Genomic DNA, 22926 nt, shown 5'->3' with positions numbered 1-22926 from the left:
TTTCTTATCCTCGAGTGCCTGTTAAAATGTCACCTCCTCTAAGAAAGCTAGTCAATTTCAAAAGCAACCTAATATGTAGGTTGCTTAAACCTAGGTTGCTCAACTTAAAACTGCAATGATCTTCCTTTCTTGAGGGAAAAAAAAAAAAAAAAAACCAACCATATTCCTTACATCTTAGCCTAGGAAGGCGCTGCATAAATCTTGCTTTCCATTTCTTCCCTGATCTTATCTGTTATTTCTTGTCCCCCTTTTTTGATCCACTCCATTCACGCTAGTCTCACCCATTTTCTAACACATCAGGCATGTTCCTACTTCAGGGTCTTTATACTGGCTTCTCCCTTTGGCTAGCACACTCATTCTCTCAGTGTGTTACTTCTCAGTGAGGCTTAACTTGACCAATCCATTGAAAACTGTAATCCATCCCCTACCATGATTCACTGATTCCTGATTCCCTCTTATGCAGCTCTATATTTATTCTTTTCCTACCACTTATCATGTGATGTTATAAATGTATTTGCTCATTATGGCCACTGTTTGCTTCTGCTCCTCTACCTCCTACAACATAGTAAGCTTCCTATGGGCAGTAATTTTTTAAATCTATTTTGTTATTTGATTAGCCAACACCTAATAGCTGGGCCCAAGTCTTCAATGTTCATGACTTTAGAAAAAAATAAACAAAGTCACCTGAGTTTTTCTCACTATACAAATCTGTACCATTACAACCAGGTTTCATGGAGGAAAACATGAATAACTAACTACTACAAGACAAAATAAAATATCTCACTCAGTACAACTTGGGCTCTTTTCTGATACAGAAAAAGAGGTACTCTGATGAGAAATAGAGTATTTTACCAGAATGAATTTCTTTTACCATATTTTTTTTTTTTTAAAGATTTACTTATTCATTTATACAAGCACTGGATACAGTCAGAAGCGCGGGAGGGCGAGAGAATTCACCAGAGCCAGAGCAGGGAGCAGAGCAGACAGAAGGACCGAAGTACACTGCTGAGGGGAGCAGCCGGCAGCAGGAGAGGTCTGCATGCCATGCGGGACCCTCCTCCGGTGGCCAAGGAGCAGCCGGGGATCAAACCGGCACTGCAGAGGCTGCGGGCAGCCTCGCAACCCAGCGCTCAACCACTGCGCCACCGGGGAGGCCCTCTTTTACCATATTTTAACTAATTTGATGTTGTTATTTTAAAGGAAACACTTTGAAAGGTACCAGAATTTCTGTAAGTAAAATGCAAATGTAATTATAAGCTATAATAATTACATAAACAATTATTAAGTGCAAAAGAAAGTAAATTCTGGGTGATTGATTTTAATCTCAAGGTATATGCTAATAAGGGCTGTCTAAATTGAAGATTAATAACTTGTAACTAACTATAAGAGCCTGAAAACCTATAGAATAAAACCACCAAAAAAAGCAGTGATAAACATAAGCAAGATGATATATAAATTCCAAACAGATTTACTCCCTTAGACAATACCTAGTTTTCACAACAAAGTGACATTATACATTTCATTTGAGAAAAAATTTAATCAGTTTACCAACAAGATCATGCAGTTTTCTTTATGGCATTTTTAAAGTTTGTGACAAATGTGAGAATTACAAATAGAAGTCCAATAGTTTGCATGAAGTTTGAAAACACTCTAAGAGAAAATCATTTTGTCACACTGATCTTAAATAATCCTCCAAGTTATAGCAAGAGGTTCAACTGAAAAACAACAACAACAACAAAAATAAATCCTAGGTGTAGTGTGGTATCCTGGAATAAGAAAAGCTAATTAGAGGGAAAATTTGGTGAGATACAAGTTCTGGTGTTTATTACAGTTAATAATAATGTACCAACGTATCTGATGCATTTCTCAAATGCACCAGATAACGTAGGATTAAAATATTAGGGGAAACTGTGTAGGGAGTATACAGGAGCGCTTTAAATAATCTGTGTAATTTTGGGGTGAATAATTTCTAATTCTAAATAAAAATATATTTTTAAAAATATAAAATTTAAAAATTCTAAATAAAAATATATTTTTAAAAACCTGTATCTCAAATATGTCAAAATTTGAGTATGTGGATATGAATTAAACATTTAAGTCTATATTTAAGAAAAGCTAAAAGGTTATGGTTTTCTTCTTTCTTAGATTGACAATTGGTAATTGACCAAGAAAAGAGCAAAGAAAATCTTTAAAGACAGTCAGAAAAAAAAGAATCTACAAAAGAAACATGAGATACTACAAACATTCTTATACTACAAACATTCTTATACTTTTTTAATTCTTCTGATCCATACTTAATGATAGCTTGAAAGAATATAATGTATCTCCATACAGGTAAACTACTCTTTCAAAATTTCTGGTAACTTTTCTTTTCATTACCCTGCTTGCTATAAATATGTGAACTGGAGGGTAATGAAAAGAAAAGTTACCAGAATTTTTGAAAGAGTAGTTTACCTGTATGGAGATACACTGTATTCTTTCAAGCTATCATTAAGTATGGATCAGAAGAATTAAAAAAGTATAAGAATGTTTGTAGCAATGAGAAGACATTCAAACCAAGGTGAACTGACACATGACATTAAACCATGACAAAAATAAGTGGAGTCATTTTGATTCACCTAACTTCTCTTTAATTATTTCAAAGAACATGCTATTTTTTTTTAAAAAAAAAAAGCAGGTAAAATTGGCATTCTGGTATAGGTATTTTTTTTTAACATGAAGAACTAATATTTTCCTGAAAATATAAATGGAAGGAAGAAAAAACATATCTTAAACCCTGAAAACAAAATAGTCTTTCAGAAAGGTACAACCTTTTCAGAAAGGTACTTGTTTGGTTATTAATTCTGTTACCTAAATATACTAGTTGCATTTTTCTGTCGTGACACAAAACTCATTGATTATTTTTGCCATATTTATGCTCCCTATATATCCATTTGTCAGCAATATTCACTGATATTACCAACAACCTGGTCTAAAAATCTTACCAATTTTTTAAGTATTCGTTATCCTCATTCAAAAATATACCAATGAGGGGCCTCCCTGGTGGCGCAAGGGGTTAAAACGCAACCTATGAAGTTGTCTGCAGCCACTGCACCTCGAGTTTGATCCCCCGGCCTGCCAGGAAGCAACACACATGGAGCAGCAGACCTCTCCTGACTGGCCTGCTGCTCCCGTTGGCCGTGTATTTCAGTCATTCTGACTGTTCTGTTCCCCACTCTGTCTCTGGTGAATCCTCTCACCCCCCACACCTCTGGCCTGTACTCCAGCTCTTGTATGCATAAATAAATAAATCTTTTAAAAAATATATATACCAGAGTACAGGCTCCTTGAATAATCTGAAAACTAATAATTATGGAGAATAATACAGCAATGATTTCAGCCTACTTTCACTCCCCCTAAATATGTGACCTTGGTCAAGTCATCAGACCTTCCTATGTTTCCAGCTTCTTTTTCGTAAAATAAGAGTAACAGTTCCTACCTCTGGACCACTTAAAGTTTTCAGAGAACATAAATGGAAAATGCTTAGTGTAGTGCCTGGCACACAATAATCACTCACATAGTAAGTTTTAAGACGAAAGTAAGTTACTATCAGTCATTCTAAAACTTTCATTGCCTACCACAGGACTGTCTAGACAAAGTGCTGAAAGAATAACATATTCCCCTTACTATGTAGATTTGAAGTTTTTCAGAGAAGATACTTTATCTATAGGGGAAGCTCCTATAATAGTTTATCTGTCCCTTCTTTCAAAAAACTATACTAACGCCTAGCAGCATTTTCTAAATGTAATATATTCTACTGTATCTAATCCTTTGTTGTTTTAATAGTCATTTATCATAGTAAAATTATATGTAGAAATCATTACTTAACCAGGAAAATCACATGTTTAAAGTAAAAATAAAACATGACCATTCATAACTGCCTACAAGTATCACATAGACTTTGGAAAACAGGTGAGAGAAACAGCACTGAAAACATCAGAAAGACAAAAAGGTGTAAAATATAAAACAAAGGGTAACAGAAAAGACAAAGAGAAAGTGTATAGTATCTGTTTAATTGGAGTCCCAGAGGAGAGAAGAGAGAATGGCACAGAAATATTTTAAAAGATAACAGCTGAGAATTTTTCAGTGCCAATAAAACATTAGGTTCAAGAAGCCTAATAAATCTCAAGCAAGATAATTTTAAAAAAAGAAAAATGAGGGCCTCCCTGGTGGCGCAGCGGTTGAGCGCTGGGCTGCCGGGCTGCCCGCAGCCGCTGCAGTGCCGGTTCGATCCCCGGTCACTGGGTGAGGATCCCACATGGCGCTCAGACCTCTCCTGCCGCCAGCCCTGACTGTACCCAGTGCTTGTATAAATAAATAAATAAACCTCAAAAAAAAAAAAAAAAAAAAGACACTAAGACATACATCACAAACTCTGGAAAACCAGTGAGAAAATCTTAAGAGCAACCAGAGGAAAAAAAGATTACCTTCAAAGCAACCAATTAAATAGTAGATTTAAATACAAATATATAAAATTACACATAAGAATGAGATATCCCAATAAAATACAGAGACTGTCATAACATATTTTTAAAGTTACTTCTATTTTTAAGATATGGAAAATAAGTGACTACAAAAAAGGTTCAAAGTAAAACAACAGGAAAAACTATATAAACACTACACGAAAGTTATACAAAACTAACTGTAATACTGACATCAGTACATTATATAGTACCGAAAAAGGGAAGACATAAGTAGAATTTGGATAGCCGGAAGAAAGAAAACAATATTCCTGGTTAGGCAGGATAGAGTGGAGCAGAAGACTATGATTAAAATATGAAGGTCTTTGAAAGTCAGAAATTTAAACTTGTAAGAGTAGGACACTGCCAAAATAGCTTAATCCACCCATTTATACAAGCAACACAGAAAAGGTAGAATAAATAAGATTACTATTACAATGTTATATAGTACGACCTAAAAGAAAGCGAGAAGACCTGGAAACAGCAAAAGACTAGTTTGGAGAATGCTATAGCAATCCAGGTAAAGACAAGGGCTTGGCAGCAAGAGAGGTAAAAGAGATGTATCTAAAGAGTCATTTCAAGAGGAAGACTCATCTGCATTAGTTGTCCTATGAAATTTTAAAGGTAAAAAAATGTAGTATACCTTACAAAATAATAATCACACTATTTTTGTTTACCCCATTGTAATTAAGCTGTATTAAGGTATAGTTGCCCAATCAACTGAATAAACATTTTATTGAACAATTTATGTGTTAGAAATAAAATAACAATGAGGTAATTATCCTGTATCATGTATAATATACACAATCCATTACATATTATTATGACTTCTTCATTACGATTACCAATGAGAAAAAAGTCTGATCACTTTTCCTCCTTGAATATTAATGGATATATAAGAAATTTTTCAATTTCACAGTAACAAAAAAAACCCTATATTTTTGAAAGCTGTTTACTAAGAAGTTTTCTACTTCTATAATGAATTCAAACAACTCACCGATGCTGGGTGGGCTACCATAATTAATTGGTGACTCTGGTGGTCTTCCACAGTGCAATGCAGCCAATGCAGATCCTTTCCACACAACATGTTTGCAGCCTATTAAACACACATATTTTTATAGATACAAAGATACAGCAAAGAGAAAAAAATGAGGGAAAAAAAGGTCTCAATTAGATTATGAAATTTTCATACTTTTATTTGTGCGTAACAAGGACTGTCTTCCAGCTCCCAATAAAGTTTGTACTCCAGGAACACTCTGTGGAATTTCTTGTTCAAGAAGAGGTCCTAGTCGATGACATATTTGCAGCAAGTGATCAGGTGCTAAATGTCTGTAATATTTCACCTATTATATAAAAGACGTAAAATATTTGCTAAGTGATACAATTTTTTATAGTAAATAAAATACAATTTTTAAAACAGAGTAATTTGTTCTGACTTGACAACATTTCTTACTGGAGGAAAAAGCTCACATTTATTCTGTGAAACCACTTGACTCAGAATAAAATAGCTACCTGAACCATCACATACTCTGCTGAATAGGAAAAATATTAAACAATTAATGTAACCTGAATATAAAAATTTGTAAATTAACAAAAGCTAGTCAATGCAAACACTAAACAATGAAGAAATATAAAGCATTAGAACCTAAAAGTCTGCTTCAGCTTAACATTTTAATTTACAAAAACTTCAACATAAAATATATACATACACAAAATACTTTGATATATAACAAATATTTTAAACCTTTGATATGATACCTCCAGAATTAAGGATTAAAGAAACTCAATAGTTCATTTTCTCATTACAAATTTAAAAGTACTTATACAATGCCTACGTTGAATTTTATAATTTATTTAACAAAACCAGAAAGGTCAAATTCCAACTGTTGACTTAAACAAATATTAACTATAAATCAACCTACTCCAAAGTTTCAGCATTTTTGAAAACTATTTCAAAGTACAGTCTAATTTATGCCAGCATCTGAAATCAAGATACAAAATGCTTATACTTTTATTGTCTATTCTGGAGTCTTTTAGTAAATAAACATTTGCATAATATTTTCAAGAGAATTACAGAAAATGAGACATACTTTTTATGACTTTCTATTTAAGTTATCAAGTTACAAAAAACTGTCTCGCTGTAGTACCAAACACTCTAGTTCAACTGTTCTCAAAGTACTGAGTAGCACTGAGGGTCCCGCAGGAAAAAGTTATGAATGACACTAAAACATCATTTGCCCTTTCAATCTCATTTTCACATGAGTGTACAGTGTTTCCAGCTGCCATATGACATATGAAGTCACAACAGAATAAACACAGAATCAGATGCAAGATCTAACTCTTATATGAAGCCAAACATAAAGATTCACAAAGATGGACAATGCTAATCTTATTACAAATTTCTTTTAGGGATTAACTGTTATAGAAATATTACTTATATTAACATGAAGTACATTTATGTACTATTTGATGAATTAAATATTTTCAAATTTGTTGATTTTTAAAGTGTCAACTATGAAGAGATTACATTCTATATAAAATGAACTACAATAATTTTTATTAGTATAGAGGGGTTTTGAAGCTAAAAGTTTGAGAGTTGCTACTCAAGATCACTTAGTAATAGCAATTTTTAGTCTGATTTCCTTATTAAAAGACTTATGTGGGGGGAAGTAAATCATTCCATCTTGCAGTATCTGTTATACTTTTAACTGTAGGCGATCATAAATAATATTTTTTAAAAGTTGACAAATATGTCCCTCTAAGTGAACATCTTAATCATAATAAGACTCCAGTCAGAAAAAATAAAAAAAACATGAAGCTGTATTCTCACAGTAAGATAACTTAAAAAGTAAAGTATGGCTTAAAGTAGTATGCCAGATGATCAGTAAGTATTAACAGAATTAATACTTATGGGAAAGAGGTTCAAATACAAATTATACAAGCTACCATCTTCAGTTGAAGATTCACAGCACAGGTAACATTAAAGGCCCAGACAAAAATGATGAAATTAATTTAATTTGGTTTAATGTACAATTTCCCAAACTCACTTAACACCCTTTTTCCCTAATGATACCATCTTTATTCAAAACATACTTTTCAAAAACTAGTATGATTAGCTACGGAGGAAAAAAAAAAACCCAACATTTGGCTAGGTAGTGAAATTACACCAAAATACAAATTTTTTAGATTATAGTTGTACTTTTCTCTAATCTTCCATTTAAAAAATATATTTAAAAAAAAGTCTAAAAGAAAAAGGTTAGAATATGTCATGGGGGTCCTTTCCAGTCCTTAAGTTCTATATCATTATTTTAATGTGACTTCTTTAAATTGACCAAAATTCCTTCTTAAAACTTTACCTCAACAGAAAGTTCTTCACTTATTTAACTTTAGTTTCATCATGACCTTGTTATACAGTTTCTTATGAAATATTTTTCAGGTAGTGGACTGAAAATTTTTATTGCAGAATTCTATCTTTTAATAAATTATAATCAACTTTTCCTGACTTAATCTTTGATTTTCAATTTTTCAAACTCAACTTTCATTTTAAAGTTAAAAGAAACACTTTCAATGCTTGAACTCCTCATGCATTCTTTATACAAGCTTATGCTGGTAATGGAAATCTGTCCTTTACCCACCCATCTCCACACCTCATTCTTTCTCACATCTCAAGTCTATGCCTTACTGCCTTTCATTACCTGCTACACCACCCCTAGCCATCTTTTTGGAAATTTTATTTTTATATTTTCATAGCTTATTAAATTCCTTCCCAAATGTTCCTTTATGCTTAATACAAATTTTGTAGAACTTGTGTTAATTATTCTGAAAATAATTTGATACCTAGATCTCAGTGGAAATCTAATGAAGGCTACAACACGTCCTATTCTCAAAAAAAAAAAAAAAAATACACACACAAGTCTTAACAATTATCTTGCCCTGTGTTAGAAGTTCAAAAAAAAAAAAACCCTGAACTATATTAAAATGGCTGATTTACTTGTCCAGGTACTACATAAAAAGACATAGGATTAGATCTTGTTTACCTGCATATCCAACACATAATGCAGTAATGCTTGCAGCTAAATGCTTAATAAATCAGTAGATAAATGAACATATGAAAATATCAAAAAACTACTGAATTTTCCTTATGTCACCAATAAATAGTGAAGGTTCATTCAAGTCTGGAATCCTAGAGCTGAGTTCCTTTCCAGAACCTTTTCTCATACCATCTCTCTCTGCACAATCTTTATACCAATGCTTCTTAAAGTTATACCAATAGTTATGGATTACATATCAAATTTTCTTAAAGCATCTCTCTCTTTGAAGTTCCAAAGCCTTTCAACTCAAAATAGACAAAAATGAACTCATGACCCTCATGTAGACACCACCCCACTCTAAAAAAAGTTCCCTACCTTGGTCAATGACAAACACTATCTAGCCTCAAACCTCAAGCCACATATTTTTTATGCTGTCCAATCCTCCCTCCTACAACCAAGCGGTTTTAATTACAAACTGATTTTTCTTGCATCTTTAAAGCCATGTACCAAGCTTCATAACAACGTAAGTTAAAAACATCTTTATAATAAACTCTCATCTCTCCCACCTTCATTCATGCCTTCTACTTCATTCAGATCTATTCTCTATGTTCAAATGCTCCTTCTAAAACCTGTTATCTGATCAAGCCAAACCTACTTAAAACACTTTGAAACTTTTGTTCTTTGGGAATCCATATCCTTAACATTGTCAACAAGCCCTGAAATGCATGTATGGTTCATTCCTATTTCTCTGCTTCATTCAGCATATACACTCTCCATGCTCTACTTTTCACATTCAGATATGATAGACTTCTTTCAAGTTCTTTACCTAACCTTTATCCTGTCAGGCTTTCCCATGTGGTACGCTACCTGCATTTCCCAAAATAATCTCGCCCAAACAAATCCTCTAAGTGCTTCAGATCTCCAATGTAACTTCCTTTGTTTACTTTTTTCCCATTCAATCTAAGTGTGTTATCTTGGTTGCACATACTCCATGACTTTTCATTATCAAAATGGCCATTCTACCAAAAACAACTTACAGAATGACTGCAATTCCAATAAAAATCTCAATGGCATTCTTCGACAAAATAGAACAAATATTGATGAAATTCACATGGGTCCACCATAAAAACCTCAAATAGCCAAAGCACTCCTGACTAGAAAAAGGAAGAATGGAAGTATTACACACCCAGACTTCAAGCTATACTACAAAACCTAATAATTAAAACAGCATGGTACTGGAACAAAAACGGACACACATACCAAGGGAATCAAATCAAAAACCCAGGCATGAATTCTCTCACCCTCCCGCACTTCTGACTGTACCCAGTGCTTGTATAAATAAATAAATCTTTAAAAATAAATAAATAGATAGATAAATAAATAAGATTAAATGTCCAGCTTAGGGAGCACACATCCCGTGGATTTGGGACATTGTTCTACAGGATGCAGTAGAAAAACTAAACAGGCCACATATGGTGCTGCACTCCAGACAGCTAATCTATGGCAAGGCAGCAAAGACTATGCACTGGAACAAGGACAGTCTCTTCAATATACAGTGCTGGGAAAACTGGACTGCGACATGGAGAAGAATGAAACTAGATTACTACCTCACACCATACACAAATATTAACCTGAATGTAAGACCTGAAACCATACAAAACACTCCATGACAAACATCTCAGAAACATCTTTAAAGACTCATTCCCAGAAGCAAAGAAAATGAAGGAAAAGAAATAGTTGGGACTACATCAAACTAAAAAGCTTCTGTACAGCAAAAGAGATATTAACTAAGATGAAGAGACTTCCCACAGACTGGGAGAAAACATATGCACTCCACAAAACTGATAAAGGGGCTGATAGCAAAGATTTACAAAAAGCTTACACAACTCAACAAAAACAAAGTAAAGCACCCAGTCAAAAAGTGGGCAGAAGAGCTAATAAGACACTTCTCCAAAAAGGAAATGCAGATGGCCAATGGGCACATGAAAAAATGTTCAACATCTCTTATAATGGAAATGCAAATCAAAACTACAATGAGGTATCACCTCACACCAGTAAGAATGGCCCACATTTAAAAAAAAAAAAAAATAGAAATGCTGGTGAAGATGTAGAGAAAAAGGAACCCTTTTACATTGCTGGTGGGAATACAAACTGGTCCAAACACCATGGAAAGCTGTTTGGAGATCCTCAAATTACTAAAAATGGATTTACCATATGACCCAGCAATTCCACTCCTAGGTCTATGGTAATGGTTAATGGGTGTCTTGGTGGTGGTAATTTTATGGGGACAACACCTGAGAGGAGAAATCAAGCGCTACAAAAATGAAGAATGGGGGCCTCCTTGGTGGCACGAAGCATTCAGGCACAGCACTATGAAGCTGCCTGCGGCCACTGCAGCACGAGTTCGATCCCAGGCCAGGGAGGTGACCCACATGGCACAGCAGATCTCTCCTGACTCGCCCACTGCTCCCCTCAGTACTGTATTTCAATACATCTGCCTGTTCTGCTCCCCATTCTGTCTTTGGTGAACCCTCTCACCCCCCACACCTCTGGCCTGTACCTCAGTTCTTGTATGCATAAATAAATCTTTAAAAAAAAAAATGAACAATGATGTAAAAAAAAGACAAATAAAAAATGGAAACAAATAAAAAATATAATGATTTAATGCTTTTCCTCTTAACTTCACCATAAAGTGCACGAGAACAAAGACCATGTTTCTTTCAGCTACCAACCACACAACAGACTCAGATATACACACACCTAATATGATTATAACAAATCTTTTTCTACTGTATTTTTCTCTTCATTAGTCTTCATGAATATTAATCCACATCACTATTTAAAATGCAAAATTAAAAACAAATGAAAAAACTGAAATAGCTCATTTATAGTTTTACATTATTTTTAATTTTCAAATAGTAAGAACCCTCACACATTCATTAAGCTTTTTATAGTTTAAACTTTTACTTACCAGTAAGCAATTAAAATGAATATCTGAAATGATATCACAATAAAAACCCTTATCCATAATGTCTAAATTTAGATTCTTAGTAACTAAATACGATTATTTGGGAAAAACAAAACAAAAAAACTAACAACTTCTAATATGCCCATCACTTTCCATGACCAGAGCTTCTTTCAATCTCTTAATATATTCAAAACATAAAAGGAAAGATGAAATTATAAAGTGCAATAAATACTAATAACTTAACAAGGATAATATGTACTGGCTGCACACTAAATGCCAGGCCTTGTGGTCAGTGCTGCATGTAAAAGCACTGTTAATTATTTTAACCTGAGTTGTATATTCTATTACTATTCCCATTAACAAGGAAATTATGGTACAAAAACAAAACAAACTTCCCAAGATCACACACTTTCAGCAGCTAGTTATGAGAGTCCAACAAAGGCAGTTTAACTTCAGGACAAACACTCACACTGCTTTGCAAATTACCTATTGCTTCAAATATAGGTATATATTAATGTGCAAGGAAGCTATTAAGATAGACATTTTGCATAGCTTTCAACAAACATTAAACTGAGTCAGAAAAATGTTCACTTTCACTATTAAAAAAAGGTCACTTTCACTATTAAAGCAAACTAGCGCCAATGTTTTAAGTCCTATAGGTAAATGGGAACAACAAAAAAAATAAATCTAAGAACAGAAGTAAAAGATACAGTGACGATCCTAAATATCTTCTACTAAAGTATAGGAAATCAATGTAAGTAACCTTTTCTCAGTATTTCTAAGATTAAAATTTAAAATTCTTAAAGTTAGAAGCAAGTTTAAACAGTGAAAGTAAAGGGTTAGTACCATAAAATTCATATTTACTACTAAAAATTTTTTTAAAAAAGCACAAATTTATCATTAGTGCTAAAGCCTTTTTAAATCCATGCCCTCTTGATAAACATTTTATTTTCTCTCCCACATTCAAGAGCATGTTTTATGGACGCAACCCTGACACCACAGAATGGAGATTTCACTCCTAAGACTAGTGAGCTATTCAGACCATTTCCAAAATCCTCACATCCTCACTCCCACTTCCAATCCAATTGAAAATCACTGGAAAGGGCAACAACAATCTGTGATTAACGGTCCAAAAGTTAGTGATTAAAACCTCAATTAAACAAAGTTATCCTTTTTGTAAATACATTATCTGGAGCAGAAGTCAGCCAACATTTTCTGTAAGAGTCATGATAACTATATAAGACACTGAGGGGGTTACTGTCATCTGTTACATATGCAAATGTTTTTAACAATTCTTTTAAAATGCAGTAACTCTAGCTTGAGGGATCTTGCAAAAACAGGTCTCCTGCATGATTTACCAGCAGCAGTCATAATTTACCCTCCCCCTTCATCTTAGAAACAATCCTTGGCTCTAGCAAAGTTTCCAGCAGCAGGGGCAAAAGAATTCTGTGAAACAGAACAACTTTGTTCATGGTTTGTCCATCTTGAACCAAATCATAAATGTTTACCACTCTTTGATCAGGTTGTAGATATGTAATAATTCTCTAGAATTATCAACTGCAACTTAAACACTAGGATCATCTTCTGAGAATGTGAACTGTAGTGAGAAAGGAACAAAGAAAGAAAACCGGTTAAATTCCTTCCTTCTTTGGCTAAACCAACCTGCTTCTGCTTAGTATGCTACTTCATATAAACAGCTGTCTTTCCCAGTCAAGAAAATGTTGACATTATCAGCAGATGGTATAGTTAAAAAGTGTTACCAGTGGGAAGAAAATATGAAGAATCTGGAAGCCACTACATCCCAGATACTTTCATTAAGAACCTGTCTACTTAATTTTTAAAGAAAAGGTAAGCAGCTTAGATTAAGAGATTTAAAGTCAAACAGCCTAAGTTTCAACTAACTGAGCTTGGGGAAAACATTTACTCTTGTCTGACTGTCCTCATCTATAAGACTGGTACTGCAATAGCCACCACCTTGGGAGGTAGTCAGAGTATCTGACACAGGGGTTGGTAATTATTTTAATTATACTCCACATTTCTTACTATTGATACATGTTTATCTTTCATGTTGTAAAAAGCTTCCCAGATTTACTCAATGGGGGTAAAAATTTTTTATCTTTTTCAAGGACCGCTTCAAAGTGAGGTAAGATCAATAGATTCACTCCCTTTACTTGACTTAACACTGAGGCCTACAAATGCCATTGCTTTCTCTAGCATGTAATTGAGAAGCCCCTAGAAAATAAGATCTACCAATATTTGGTACCACTATGATCTGATTAACTAAGCTCTTCACTGTATACCTGAGTCTTGAACAACTAGTTAACTCTAAAAAAAAAAAAGTCAGTTTTTTGGATCTTCTCATGTAAGACTGGCTACTTCTGTTCGCCACTATACTTTTCAGTTCTAAAGGAAAGTAGTTCTTACTTTGATTTCTAGCATACAAATATCAATTTTAAAAAATCCTATTCACTACTTAATCACTCTATAAGGTCTACTATTGAAACTCTATCAAGAAAATTCTCAAAACTACCAAACTCATATATCTGCTACTATCATAACAACGTACAGTCATTGAAAGAAGCTTTTATTTTCTTGAGCATTTTTTCATCATAATAGCTTCTTCAGCTAGAAAAGATACAGAATAATACTTTGTGCCAAGTATTCTCAAAACTTATCTTCATAAGCAAGTAAGGTTAAGTATTCACAAGTAGGTTAAGTATTTTCCCATTTCATAGGCTAAAAAAAAAAAAAACCTGAAGTCCAAAGTTATATTGTCTGGAGAAGTGGAGAAACAGTGATCAAATAAAAGTCTCCTGAATCCAAGTTTACTGTTATTTTTATTACACTAGTTTCACTTTCAAAATATTAATCCCCTTTCTCTCCCACTGTTTTTATGATTACAAACTTAATGGAATCCATATAACCATTTTCAAGTAAAATCCTCTAGGTTGGATAATATTCTCAGAAGGACTCATACAAATTTATATGTCTTTATAATTTAAAGTATAATAAAATGAATATGCTCTAAGTATCAAATTAATCTATGTGGTCCGCTTACTCTTAATTGTGAGTAAATATGCTTTAAAGACTTTTTTATATTCACAATTTTGTCAGGCTAAGAATTCATTCAGGTAACAATAATTCAGTTAGTATTTAATGCTGTCACTGATCCAACCTTGCAATTTAAGTAAATCAAACACTGCTCTTGCAAGTTTTATTCATCAGAATCTGACTATATACTGCTTCAAAAAACAAACCAGATTTTAATAAATCACAAATTTGGATACTCTATAAGATTTGACTTAAGACACCACAAAATGACAAAATTTAACTTTTAAATTAGATCATATTTGCTGAGCAAATTTTGTGTAGTAAGAATTCCTTCTTGAAATGTTATATAGTAAAGTACTTTAAAATTCAAATCTATGACTCATTAAAAAGTTATTGTTTATTAAGTTAAAAATGGAAAATTCTTAAAATACAAGTAAATAGTAAAAAAAAAAGATCAGTTTCATTTTTAACAATGTTTAACACTGTACTCAAAACAACACTGTACTCAAAACAACATACATACAATGGTAGTGAAGTTGTTTCACAAAATGCGTATTTTTCCAAGTTGCCTAGAATTTACCATTTATACACACCAAACACTAAGCCAGAATCAAGTGACACAAAGCAAATATTCCTTGCATGTATGCTATAACCACCATGAAGACGGGATACATGCCTATTCTCTGTAATAAGAGACCAAATGGGTCATACCAGCATGACCACAGGCCATGTGGTGTCCAGAAACTAAAGATACTTTATGTGCTTCCTTTGCACCAAGCGGTTGTCATCCATGGGGCCATAAACTAATAAGTCTTACTCTACAAATCTCATTTCTCTTACAATTTAAATTAGGCTTAATTTAAGCAGAAGCTGTATCAGGCCATGTTGCTACCTGAATTCTCTCATCCAATAATCTTTTTTTCTTATCTGTGATCCCCCAGGCTCAAATGAGCACATGTAAGGCGGATAATATGAACCTGCCTCATACCTGATGACTGCTTTCTCTGTAGTGACAAAAGGCACTCCCACTCAACACTTACAAATTTTGCTTTTCAATGTCATAATTTTTAGTACCAATTCTCAAATTCCATAAAGAAAAATGTATTATCATTTCCCCCAATACATTATTAAATACTCCTCATATCCATATACTAAATGATGCATTTATTAATTCCAAAGGAATTTTCACAAATTACGCATAATTTCACCAATAAGCCCCTCACAAAACAAACTAATAATCTTTACATCAATCTTTTATATTCCCCAAATTTGATTCCCTTTATCACTTTCAGATAATTACAAAAGTAATTTAAATACCCTAAAATAATTTGCCATTATTTTTTTCTAATACAATCATCCTAATGCTTGATTTTCATAAAGTTACATTTTCATAAAGTTATATCCTTTCTTTTCATAAAGGATATATGCTTGGTATGGTTAAGTAAAGGACACTTTGCTTATTTCTAAGAATTCTATGAAATCTACTATTACTACTTGTTCACATGTGCCTGCAGAATACAGTTTTATTTATCACACTTCTGTGGTGATGTGGTAGACAACTAAAAAATCTGGGAAAAGGAAGAATGGCTACTGTAGGTGAGTTTCCAGATAGAAGAACCAAAAACTGTGGTCAATCTTACAAATTAATTCTGAATGGATTAAGAAGTTGACATTCATAAGATTTATTTAAACTAACACTTAAGAATTAGTTTAAGAAAAACTTTATTAAGCTCTGCTTAAAGCATATGTATTTTTAAACCAATTTGACAAAACAAGATAAAAATCTCCTCTCAAAATTTTCTTTAACAAATTCTCTGATAATTTCCCAAAAAGAATACAAACTGTTGTGGTAGTTTTCAATCACAAAAGTCTCTGTATAGAAGAAGCCAGATGCATGCAACAGCTAAACTGTTACATATCCCTAAACGCAATATGATCATAACAAAAGAAAGGTTTCACACAGCCGCTTATCAATTCTGGGTAACACCCAAACATCTGATGTTAACTGTTGTGCTAAAAAGTGTTATAGTCTTTAGAACTACTATACAGACCAGTTAATTTTTCTCTAGAAGTCTACACACAACACTATAGAAATGACTTATCTTTGGTATTTACAGTACTTTTTCTTTTTATCTTAGGCTTCATGATTTCATCCCAAATCTACTTATTATACTAACGGTACCTCCTGAAACTTTAACATGACTTTTTATTGTGAGGCCATTTAAGGTATGCATACATGCTTTTTTGTAATATTTTTTCCTGTAACTTTGTGAACCTTCCCTACCACTACTAACGTCCTCATATTGGCAAACATAAACCCTTACACAGTACTTGACTTGTGCCAGCCAGTTAGCACTGACATCTTACAAAATAGGAGTTATTTGGAAAACAGAATCCTGCTGTACTATTCTGCCTTACACCAATCACATAGAACACCTCTACTGTAATTGGGGAGGTGATAATCCAACCACATCCTCTTTATATTCAAGACACTTTACAATTATTCAAGATTAAGAGTGTTACAGATAGTTCACTTTAAAATGTTTGTAAATCCCCGCAAACTTTTAAAAATAATGGTTATTGAAAGTACCAACAAAATAATTGCAAGAAGGATGAAATTTTGCCCACTTCAGCCCATCAGCATAAAGTAGTCCTTTCACATCTAACACTTTTTTTCTTTAGTATGATTATGAACAACTAAAGCCCTGTTTTACACTTTCAAGAAAAGCTTACTATCAATATTTCACTGATGCTCTCCTAAAGAAATTCTAACTCTACCACACGCTTTTACTTCATTATGTGCTACCACCCCACCAGAAATTACACAAAGTTTTGAAAGCACCATATTATCTTTCATATAGAATGGGAATATGAAAGCATTTAATATATTAAATGATTCAAAAGCATTTAATATATTTACCTATTTTTCCCTAAACTTGCTTAGCTCTCCCATAATACCTTAACTTTCCTATTAATCAGCATGCTCTAAATAAATGGTTATTTATATGATATATATTTGAGTAGATCCTATTTACGGTTCTTATTCATTTCTGAATTTAAGACCACCTCTAATTTATAAAAACTAGGACTTAAACAATGGTGGAAATACATACTAATTAGCGTAAAGGGATAGTCTGATGTAGTTTCAAAATCTTCACCTTTGCAAAGAGATGATTCTATCAATATAACTTAAGAATAGCACTATTCCATTTTTAACCTACATGATTTCTCTAGATGTACTTTTCTGTGTTTTGGATAACCTAACTCCAAAATTAAAGAGTTGACTTCTTGGAAACAATGTATTGATATTTCTGGTTCAAATTTAGATTTTCCGGATAGAAAACTTCATTTCGACTCATTTTACAGGAGAGATAACTAGGTCCAGAGAAACCCCAAGATGTGCACCCATGGTAACCTGCAGACTAACTGTTGGTGGGGTGAAGACCACAATCTATACCTTCTGTCGATCCTTCACTTGAATGAAAAGATTTCTAATAAAATGGAATCACTATAAGAAAAGCTACTATCACCAAACAAAATTATTTTATTATTTTAACAGACTGGCAAAACATAAACCCACTTTTGGGGAAAAATGCCTTATAACCAAGAAATGTCAGTCCCAAATCTGAGAAAAATGCTTTAATACTCTCTCAGGATCTCATAAATATACAATCACCACTAATTAAGATAACTAAAAGGATAATTTACTAACCTAATTAACTTTACTATTCCAACTAAGAAACAAGTAAATGACCAAGTTTTCTCTTTGTCCAAAATTAGTTGAATTTTCTTTGCTACAAAAAAGGTTGCCACCTAAGCCTGTTTGTTTTTAAAAATAAGAAATCTGAAAAAAGCTTTAAAAAGTGTCCTTTACAGTTTTGACACCAACTTCGTATTTAAAAATACATAAAATCTGATTAAACATACACCATACAGTGGAAACAAAACCCCTTCAACTTCCTAGCGAATTCCATTCACTGTTAAAAATGCTTTATCTTTTTTTGTTAATGTTAAAAATGCTTTACATCTTATAGCAGAGGTTAATAATCACAATCACACTTTACAGTAACTTTATTAATCACCCCGGAAGTTAGTGAATCAATTTTATTATTTTTTAAATCTGTAAACTTTAAAAACTGCTCTTCAAACTCCACTTTCCTCTTGGTCAAAACGCAATCACTGTGATTTGATTATCAGTAAGCTGGCTAAAGATACTGACCAATACCTATTTTTAAGCTCACAGATATAAATATTATGCCCCATCCTAAATATCTGTAATTTGAGGTTGCGTGGAAATTTCAAATATATATGAACTTTTATTGTTAAAATATTACTCAATTTTGTAAGCTAACATCGCAATAAATTTCCTGGTAGGAGAACTTACTGAAACCACCAATAGTAGTTATTATTTTGGTTTTACGCACCAAAATAATCTTCAGGCCAATGTTAAATTAGCTCAACTGATAGGCAACAAAACATTTTTTTCCAAGTCATAAGAATACATTAAAATAATAATGTACAAGACTTTACTTATGTTAACCTAGACATAGGTTAACATAATTTCAAGGTCCTCCAGCACGGAAAACAAAAATGCTAGATACCTAGTGTTCCAAAATGTTTTTAGATATAACTAAATTAAATTTCAATTTAAAAGTCAAGTAAAGTTAAACCAAATATCCATACATGGTGATGATATAGTGAAGAATATGCTGAATGAATTAAAAAAAGAAAATGAGCCAGAACTCTGAATTTTCCTAAGAACTCCTGTCTTATGAGCACACCAACAAGATTGTTAGGGTAAAAATGTGAAGACACTGTAAGCAAGAAAACCACTTCCATTTAAAGTAGGTGGATTTTGTTAAAATAATGCACTAATGAAGACACTGCTTATTGTAGCCTGTATCTGACAAGTTAGAAATATAATCCATTTTATTAATATTTGAGCAATGAGAATCCTCTCTCACAAAATCAAAGTCAACACTGTTACCAGTTTTTACTGGGGAAAACAAAATTATATTAGGATTAGACTTTCATTTATTTAGCCAGACACCATTAGCTGCTTCACTTTAAAAATATAACATTACCAATCAATAGTCTCCACGTTAAGAAAACATAGCAATTTTCAGCAACTTGGGCTTTTATTTTCCTTCAAGAAGTTCTGTTAAATCTAATTCTTAAAAAATGGAGTATTATCATCTTTTTAAGTTTTTCAAATAACAGTGAAGTCTACTTATGATTTTATCAAATATTTACAAACCTAACAATTTAAAAACTGCAGTTACTGACTGTGGACGTTGCTTTAGACTTACTTCATTTTAGCAAAATATTGAATTAAACTGTTCTAAAGTCACTCTTTGAAAAGTAAAGTGTGTAAATGAACAGTTAAGTATCCATTAAATAGACTGAACCTAAAGACCAGTGCTTGTTTCAACAGCTGTGAGCCCTTATCAACAACCTGTATTAGACAAGAGATTTTGATGTTTTTAAGTTCTATGTCCTATATGCAAATGAAACAAAAGCCATCAAAATAAGGTCTTGCCTTCACTTCGCAAAGGACATTCAGAAACTCTAAGACGGTAACACTAAACAATCTCAAAACATCAAATGCAAATATCTCAGAAAAATCAACGTACTGCATAGATTTCAAAGGCTTGGTTTGCCCACGTGTGCTTCCTTTAAGCGCCCTACACACACATTCATTACCAACCAAAATCAGTGCCGGGAGTCTATGGAAAGCCCAGCTCCCAAATACAACCACTACCTTCCTTTTCCACACGCCAGTGATCAACCCCACTTTGAGAAGTCCATTTCCAGAAATTATTAAAATACTCTGAAAAAGCCCACAAGGTTAAGAATTTTGTAAGTCATTCACAAACCATACCCCGCCGTAAACTTTTACTTGCCAAGTTCCATCCCGCAGTAAACAGAAGAGTAAAAAACCCGAACTCTTCAGTGGCCTCCAATGGTCGTTTTTAATTGAACAAGGGGCATCATCCCATGAAAATGAGCCAAGCCCAGAGAAAGCTCGGCGAACTCTTGATGGGGGGGGGGGGGTAACAGGGGGGGATGTCACAGATTTGCACCTCAGCGAGGTGGTTTTGCAAAGGCAAGACGCGCCGCCGGCCAGCTACACCATCGCACCTCTGCACCCACCACCACCACCAAAAAAAACACCAGCTCTGAATTTAAGGACAGCAGAAGCAACGGCCAAGGAATAAAAAACGTCTCGCCACGGCTCCGCGGCGGCTGCACAGCCTGCTGGTGAAATGCTAATGCCACTTGGAAGCAGTTAGTCACCAGCCATTGTGTGGGGCCGGAGAAAGCCGAGCCGACCGCGCGTGCAGGGAGCGAGCGAGCGAGCGAGCGAGCGGGTGAGCAGCGAGCGAGCGCGCCCTCCTCCTTCGCGCCGCTCCCGCGCGCGCCCGCGCCCGCCGCCGCCGCCGCCTCGCGCGCGCGCCCGCGCCCGCACGGACGCGCGCGCCGGCCCCTCCTCCTCCGGCCTTGCACTGCACAACACTCATGACGTATCTTTATTTCTAGCACATTAACAAAATATCACAAATAAATTGCCGGCCGCCCCTGCGGCCCCCGGGTGCGGGTCTCCCCGGCCACTGCCCCCCGCGGCCCCCGCGCCCCCCTCCCACCCCTCCCCGTGGCCTTGGGAGCTTTCACGTTCTGGGGCCAAGTTTTTGTCTCTCTAAAAAATTGCGGGAAATTCAATTTTTATTCGACTCGGGGAAAAGTTTCTTTGCTCCGCGACGTGAATGTCTCACCAGATTCTGGTAGGTCCTGGGATGCTCCTTCCCGGTCCAGTCGGTGCGCCGGGGCAGCAGCTGCGGGGAGAGGGCACCCCGTGAGCCGCGGCCCCCGGCCCCGGCCCGCCCGCGCCCCTCCCCCGCCCGCCCCGCGCCCCGCCGGGCGCCCCGAGCCCCGCGCCCCGCGCCCCGGCGGCGGCGGCGGCGCAGCGGCAGCGGCCCAGGGGCGGCCGCGGGACGGCGGGACGCGCCGGGCCGCCGCCGCCCTTTACCTCTTTCTCGGCCACCTCGCGGATCAGCACCTGCAACAACAAAGCGGGGAGAGTGAGCCCCGCGCCCCGGGCCGCGGCCCCGCCGCCGCCGCCCTCCCCCACGCCCGCGAGCGCCGAGCGCCGGCCCGGCCCGCGCCGCGCGCCGCCGTACCTGAGCCGCCTGCTGACAGGGTCCATCTTCCAGGAACCGGGCGATGAGGAAGTAGAGCTCTGGCGGGAGAGAGGGGCGCGAGACACACGCTGAGCGGCCGGGCGGCGGGGGGCGGGGGACCGCGGGCGGCATCGCCCGGCGCCCGCGGCCCCGCAGCCCCCCGACTTACCCGATCGCAGCTCCGAGAGGCCTTTCCTCTCACAAGACATGTTTATGGGTCACTTCGGGGCCGCCGGCGGGACACCCCGCCGCCGAGGGGAAGCGGGGATGGTGCCGCCGCCTGCCCTATAGCTGTCAGTGTGTGTTCACGAGCCGAGCCTCGGCTCCACCATTCAAGCAACGGCGGCGGAGGCGGAGGAGGAGGAGGAGGAAACAACAACTCTCAGGCAGCGGCTACGGCCGCCGCCGCCTCCTCCGCCGCGGATCCCTCCGCCGCAGAAAGAAGTCCGCCGCCTTCGCGGCCCCGGGCTCGGCCGCGGCCGAGGCCCGAGGCCCTGGCCGAGGCCCGCGCCCGCGCCCCCGCCCCCTCGGCGCAAAAAAAAAAAAAAAAAAAAAAAAAAAGGGGGGGGAGGAAAAAAAAAAAAAGAGTGCCTCCGGCCCCGCGTCCCCAGCACCCGGCGCGGCGAGACTCCCGCCCCCACCTCCCAGGCCGAAGGGGCGATTTATTTATTTATTTCCAGTCGGAGAAGATGTCGGAAGCGAAGCCGCCGGTTGGCTGGAAGGCGCTTTCTCTGTGGAGGCCGATCGCGGGAGGGAGGGGGCCGGGGACGACTCCGCGGAGGGATCTGACGCACACGGAGCCGCAGCACAGGCTCTATTCAGCGGCGCTGGCTGGGGCTGAGATGGAAGTTAGTTTCTATGTAGCAGAAATAGGAAACAAATGAAGCAAAACTGCCCAGAGAGGGGAAATGCCCGGAGGACGGGTCTCGCTCTCACGCGCGCACACAGGCACACACGCTGAGCTCTCGCTTACGCTGGGCAAACTCGGGATGGCGCGGCCGGCCCCGAGTTGAATGATAGTGTTTGGTTTCTGGCTCTTGCCATGTGCATGTGTATAAATGCTGCGGAGGGGCATCTGTGTAAGTCTTGTCCTGCGTGATTTCTGCAGCCTGTGCAAAGTGTTGTGTAATTTATTGGAGTGCCGTCTATTGCCAGGGAGAGGTTGGGGCGCTTTTTGTTAAGCACTTGCCTGTGCAAGC

General features: G+C 36.6%; 1 protein-coding gene across 1 annotated transcript in view; it reads right to left on the bottom strand.

Moving 5' to 3' along the window:
* PHIP (PHIP subunit of CUL4-Ring ligase complex) overlaps positions 1-21936 on the bottom strand; it is a gene marked incomplete at both ends in the record, with an annotated part of 112828 nt that extends 90892 nt beyond the window's left edge. Inside the window, 6 exons of the mRNA XM_084228648.1 lie at positions 5497-5595; positions 5692-5842; positions 21323-21382; positions 21577-21606; positions 21728-21786; positions 21897-21936. Of these exons, the coding sequence (XP_084084774.1) occupies positions 5497-5595; positions 5692-5842; positions 21323-21382; positions 21577-21606; positions 21728-21786; positions 21897-21936 (439 nt within the window). The remainder of the gene's footprint in view (positions 1-5496; positions 5596-5691; positions 5843-21322; positions 21383-21576; positions 21607-21727; positions 21787-21896) is intronic.
* Positions 21937-22926: the final 990 nt, after the last annotated feature.

Source organism: Talpa europaea, assembly GCF_964194135.1.
Source record: "Talpa europaea genome assembly, chromosome: 2".
Classification (NCBI taxonomy): Eukaryota; Metazoa; Chordata; class Mammalia; order Eulipotyphla; family Talpidae; genus Talpa; species Talpa europaea.
The sequence above is the reverse complement of the archived record's forward strand: the minus strand, read 5'-3'. Positions and strand labels throughout refer to the sequence as shown.